At 34.0% G+C, this 5,662-nt stretch overlaps 1 protein-coding gene across 1 annotated transcript in view; it reads right to left on the bottom strand.

Annotated features, from left to right (window-relative positions):
• LOC107598301 (sister chromatid cohesion protein PDS5 homolog A-like) overlaps positions 1-5,662 on the bottom strand; it is a 30,187-nt gene continuing 24,525 nt past the window's right edge. The window contains exons 24-28 of the mRNA XM_016289596.1: positions 2,398-2,530; positions 1,805-1,924; positions 1,654-1,722; positions 357-508; positions 1-198 (exon numbers count right to left, since the gene is read on the bottom strand). Coding sequence (XP_016145082.1) covers positions 75-198; positions 357-508; positions 1,654-1,722; positions 1,805-1,924; positions 2,398-2,530 — 598 coding nt within the window. The 3' untranslated portion in view covers positions 1-74. The remainder of the gene's footprint in view (positions 199-356; positions 509-1,653; positions 1,723-1,804; positions 1,925-2,397; positions 2,531-5,662) is intronic.

The following is a 5,662-nucleotide window of genomic DNA, read 5'->3' as shown; positions in this document are numbered from 1 at the left end:
GGCGCATAATCATATCGAACTCTTCATACCGTTTTATCAAGGAAAATTATATCGCGATAATTATTGTTATCGAATTATCGCCCTGCCCTATGTTCACATGAGATATATCTGACCTTCTTTACACCTCCTGCTTTTGTGATGACTGGATTCTCTTCGTTCTCTCTCGCCCCCGTCTCTGAGGCCTCAGAACTCACATCCCTTTATGAAAAAAAAAGGACCAAATTAGGGCTGCAACAATGCTTTATGACAAAACTAAATCCATTATGACGATTACAAAAATAAGTCAATTTGTGTGGAACACTGGATAAAGTCCACATCAGTGAAAGAAAAGTAAAGAAATTCTGAAAAGCACTAACCTGCTCTTATTTGTCGCAGGCGAGTTGGGTTGGGAGTTGGTGCTTGCATTGCTTCCAGTGTCAGAGGTGGTGGTTTTAATGTACGGTCGGCGAACTGTTACCGTTAAAGGTTTGTTCACTGCCCCCAGCACGCCTGTCTGCTTTGGTGGTTGCTGAAATATATTAATAAGTATGTGTGATGTATATTTCCAACAAAAAAATATTGATATGTCATCGATTCCTGCGTGCAATATAACTTCCAACACTTTGACATTGAACACACTCAACTTTTTTTGTGTGCTGAACCTAAAATATATTTATTTGGAGATTATAAATTCATGTTCTAAACTTTTAATGTCATAAAAAAATTGCAATCACTAATTCTGTAAATTATAACACCACTGTTCAAAGTGGGTAAGATTTTTAAAAAATGTTTTTGAAAGTCTGCTCACCAAGGCTGCATTTATTTGATCAATAATACAGTAAAGAGTCATATTCTGAATTACATTAAAATATAAATTATTTTAAATTGTAATATTTTAAACTGTAATATATTTCTGTGATCAAAGCTGAATTTTCAGCATCATTACTCCAGTCTTTAGTGTCACATGATCTTCAGAAATCAGTATAATGCTGCTCAAGAAACATTTCTGATTATCAGTGTTATATATATATATATATACTGTATACAGCTCTATTCACATTAAGTAACAGTAAGGGCCTTTATATTGTTATAAAAGATTACAAAGAAATTATGTTCTTACTGACCCTATTTCTTTGTTTTATATATTGCATTTTTTTATTTAATTTGGAACTGGCCTTCTACTACAAACGATCAATAATACAGTAAAGAGTCATATTCTGAATTACATTAAAATATAAATTATTTTAAATTGTAATATTTTAAACTGTAATTTATTTCTGTGATCAAAGCTGTATTTTCAGCATCATTACTCCAGTCTTTAGTGTCACATGATCTTCAGAAATCATTATAATGCTGCTCAAGAAACATTTCTGATTATCAGTGTTATATATATATATATATACTGTATACAGCTCTATTCACATTAAATTGATCAAAAGTGACAGTAAGGGCCTTTATATTGTTATAAAAGATTACAAAGAAATTATGTTCTTACTGACCCTATTTCTTTGTTTTATATATTGCATTTTTTTATTTAATTTGGAACTGGCCTTCTACTACAAACTGTACAATCATTTAATTGCAGAAAATATATAGCAGCTAAACTGTACTCATCATTTCTTGAAATTAATCAGGATATTATTCACGTAAAGTCGCAGAGGTGACAAAACCTACCTGGATTTTCCCTGTCTGCAGAACTAATTTAGCTTCTGGTGACAGATATTCCTTATCATTGATAAAATCCTGTAGAGAGGGACAGACAGAATGAGTTTGATAGTAAGGTCACATGAAAAGTGTCACTGCGGACAGTCAGAGTGGTTGTTACCTTATCAGGTGGTGTAAAGAAATTGCTAGGCAGCACAGGATCTTTCGGGGAGTCCAGATGACATGAAGTGCTCTTGTTCGCGATCACAAATAATGCCACATCACACACAATGTAAAGTTTCTGTAAACACATGAAAATAGAGTAAAGCACACTGGAATTCACAAATACATAAACAATATGCATAACAGGTTAATGGTGACCAGTGCTGGGTAGTAACTAATCTGGATTGCGTACTCAGTTTCCAAACATTAAGTACTTGCATTATTACATTTGAAAAAGCTCATAATCAGATTAGTTACTTTTTATGGATTACATGATTGCATATTATTCACACAATGGCAAGTAAATCATTCATAATTTATTGATTCTCCCCATTTCTTTTCTTTAAACCTTAATTTCTAAAAATCCTTTTGTGTCACACAATTTAGCGTTGACTATATTCACAAATGTCATGTAAATAAATGTGCAAACCATCCTCCTGAATTTGAGGGAAAATAGCTCGTAAAGTTTCTGTAAATACATGAGAACAAGAGTAAAAAACACTGGGATTCAGAAATACAAACATTATGTAGGACAGGTTAATGGTGACAAACCTCATTTGCCTTTGGGTCATCTGGGGCCTGAGCATCTTTTGTTTGTTTGATGTTCTCTACCATCTTCCTCAGGAACGAGTGACTGTTATTCTCATTCTTTGTCATCAACACCTCGAGCATGAACCACAAGCACCTGGAAAAAAAAAAATCACCTGAATTAGTTTTCATTTTAAAACATAAGAATCTTGGTGTCTGCGTCAACTCACTCGGAGTAGAAATGAAAAGACAAGGTTCAGTACAGACCATTTCAAAGATGTAAACAATAGCAAAGGCGATGGAACGCTACTGCGTATGTCTGGTCCTGAAGCATTTCTGGTAGTGCCATTTTTAAATCTCAGATCTGTCAAAACAATCGTGTACTTTTTAAGTCTAGCGAAAACGCAACAGTTGCGGTATTAAAAAAAAAAATTAATAAATGGTGATTGTAATTACCCTTTAAATATGACTGAGGTGCAAACTTACAAAGAACATTAAAAGTAGTTTTCCGGATGGCTCAAAGCGGCTCTGATTGATGCTGCGGTGTGTGTACACGAGAGATGGCGGTAAATGCATATCGTAGTCTAGATGCAATTAACTCCTTAGCGGAAAGGCTGGGATCATTTGTTCATACAATAGATGACATCAGTCTTATGTTTGGTTAAACTGAAGAAAGACAAACAGTGTCACTTACGTATAGGGCTGTGCGATTAATCGAAATCGTCATAAAATCGCGATTTCTAAATTGCTTTATAGCACGATTTTCCGCGCCCCTGACCTCAGTATGCTATCCAAACCAATCAGAATGCAGCGCGCCTAAATGGAGCACAAGAACAGAACAGACCGGGCGGGCCTACAAACGTAATGCCAGGTTCACCCACTCCGTCTGTGGTGCGTATTTTTTCCGCACCCATGTTAACGGATCAGAGCGTTCACACTGCACGCGATCGCGGTCCGGCAGTGCGCTCTAGGAGCGGTGCGTCTGCAGCAGTCATGCTGCGATCGTTTTGTGCTATACACTCTGAACTAAAGTGACAGCGCATTATTCGCGGTAAAAATGAACATAGATTGACACGGAAATTTTGTAATAACAGCATAAATGCATATAATTAAAATCTACTGTTTCACAGTCAGGCAACGCCACAAAGAGCTCTATGACCAATGCATGGCAAAAAAACTAAATCCCTGGACACGGGATTTTTTTTCTTTTTCTGCCATAAATGTCTATTCTAGAGACATTTTGTTACACCTTTACTTAGTGATTATTTTGCCTTATGTCTGTTCCAGAGACATGTTACAGCTTTTTGATAAAGCTCAAATTGGTTTTCTTTTGGAAATAAGTTTCAAATTCACACTGAATGCATTAATGACTGTAAAGCATGTCTGTGTGTGTCAAAATCGTGATTAAAATCGAAATCGCAAAATTGATCAAAGAAATCACGATTTTTTTTCCATATCACACAGCCCTACTTACGTACTTATCATTGCTGGGTCAGTCTGTATATCTGTATATATATTGTACAGCGCATAAACCTGTATTAGTGGTTTAAGATAAAAGTATAGCCTACATGCAGATTAATAAATGCGCACACACACTACATACAGTATATATATATATATATATATATATGTGGGTATGCATGTTTTTTTTTTATGCACATTTACTGTAAACGCTCATACACGTACAGAAGTACTGGTCAAAAGTGTGGGCACTATTACTATTTTTAATGTTTTTGAAAGAATTCTCCTATGCTCATCAAGCCTCCTTTAATTGATCAAATATACAGACAAAAACTTTGAAATATTATTATAATTTAAAATAATGGTTTACTATTTTATCCAATTTAATCCCACCGGTCACAATAGCGACTGAAAAAAAAGGTTTTCATTTATAAAGCTCTAAAAAAAACTTACTGATGTTTTAGTGCACTTCCTGCAAATATGGAGAAAAATAAATAGTCTCAATTAAAAGTATGTTAACAAAGATATGACAAAGACTTCTGGTACACATTATCTTTAGGGTGTCTAGTATTAATATATGAATTCGCATATATTCAGTTTTGTTGAGTGTGGTCATAGAATGAGTAAACACTTTTCCAAAAAAAAATTATTGATATGTCAAAGGATTACTAATGGAACATCATTTGGATATTTTCATGTCTGAGAAAAAAATTGGGATTAAACAGGTTAATATGCTTTAAAATGTAATTTATTCCTGTGATCAAAGCTGAATTTTCAGCATCATTACTCCAGTCTTCAGTGTCACATGATCTTCAGAAATCAGTATAATATGCTGATTTATTATCAATGTTGGAAACTGTTGTGCTGCTTAATATTTCTGACATAATTTTAGGATTTTTTGAACAGCATTTATTTAAAATAGAAATGTTTTTTATTTTTACATTTATTCAGCAAGGATGTTAAATTGATTAAAAAAAAGTGATAAAGACATACTATTAGGAAAGATTTCTATATTTTGAAAAACCCTGCCAGGATTCAATCAATCAATCCTGTATAAAGTATCACAGGTTCCAGAAAAAATATTAAGCCGCACAATTGCTTCCAACACTGACAATAACCAAGTATCAAATCAGCACATTAAAATTATCTCTGAAGGATCATGTGACGCTTAAGACTGGAGTAAACTAGAGCAGGCTGATGAAAATTCAGCTTTGCATCACAGAAATAAATATAAAGATTAAAACAGAAAAGCATTATTTTAAATTGTATTAATATTTCACAATATTACTGATTTTGTCTTTTTGATCAAATACATGGAGGCTTGATGAGCACAAGAGACTTCTTTCAAAAACATTAAAAACAGTAACGCGTCCAGACATTTGACCAGTACTGCATATAAACAAAAGACATCCTCTCGCTTTCAACTGTTTCCAGCAAATTTATTAATATGTGATCAATATCAAAAGCAGCAGGCTGGCCATGAGCAGCTTTAGATTGCATTTCATCCTCAGGTTCTCAAACACATTTGGGTGTTCATAGGGTCACATGTGGTTTGGCACTGCAGGACAACCAGCTGTCCTTCTAAGACAGTGAGTGCTACAGGGTGTCTTACATTACAGATGATGGCTTTCCTAAAGACAAAAGTAGAAAAACAATTATTTAATTTAATGCACAATATTTATAAGTAATACTATTATTGTTTAATACATCAGTACATGTTGGAATTAACATTAGACAAGCATAATGAGTGATGAAAAATGTTTACCGTTAGCTTTTGTATACTACTGCAGTTAACCGTTTCTCTCTTCAACATTCAAGTTTACAGTAT

Source organism: Sinocyclocheilus grahami, unplaced genomic scaffold (genome assembly GCF_001515645.1).
Source record: "Sinocyclocheilus grahami isolate Dianchi unplaced genomic scaffold, SAMN03320097.WGS_v1.1 scaffold249.1, whole genome shotgun sequence".
In the NCBI taxonomy this organism is placed as follows: Eukaryota; Metazoa; Chordata; class Actinopteri; order Cypriniformes; family Cyprinidae; genus Sinocyclocheilus; species Sinocyclocheilus grahami.
This window is presented reverse-complemented; position numbering and strand designations above follow the sequence as displayed.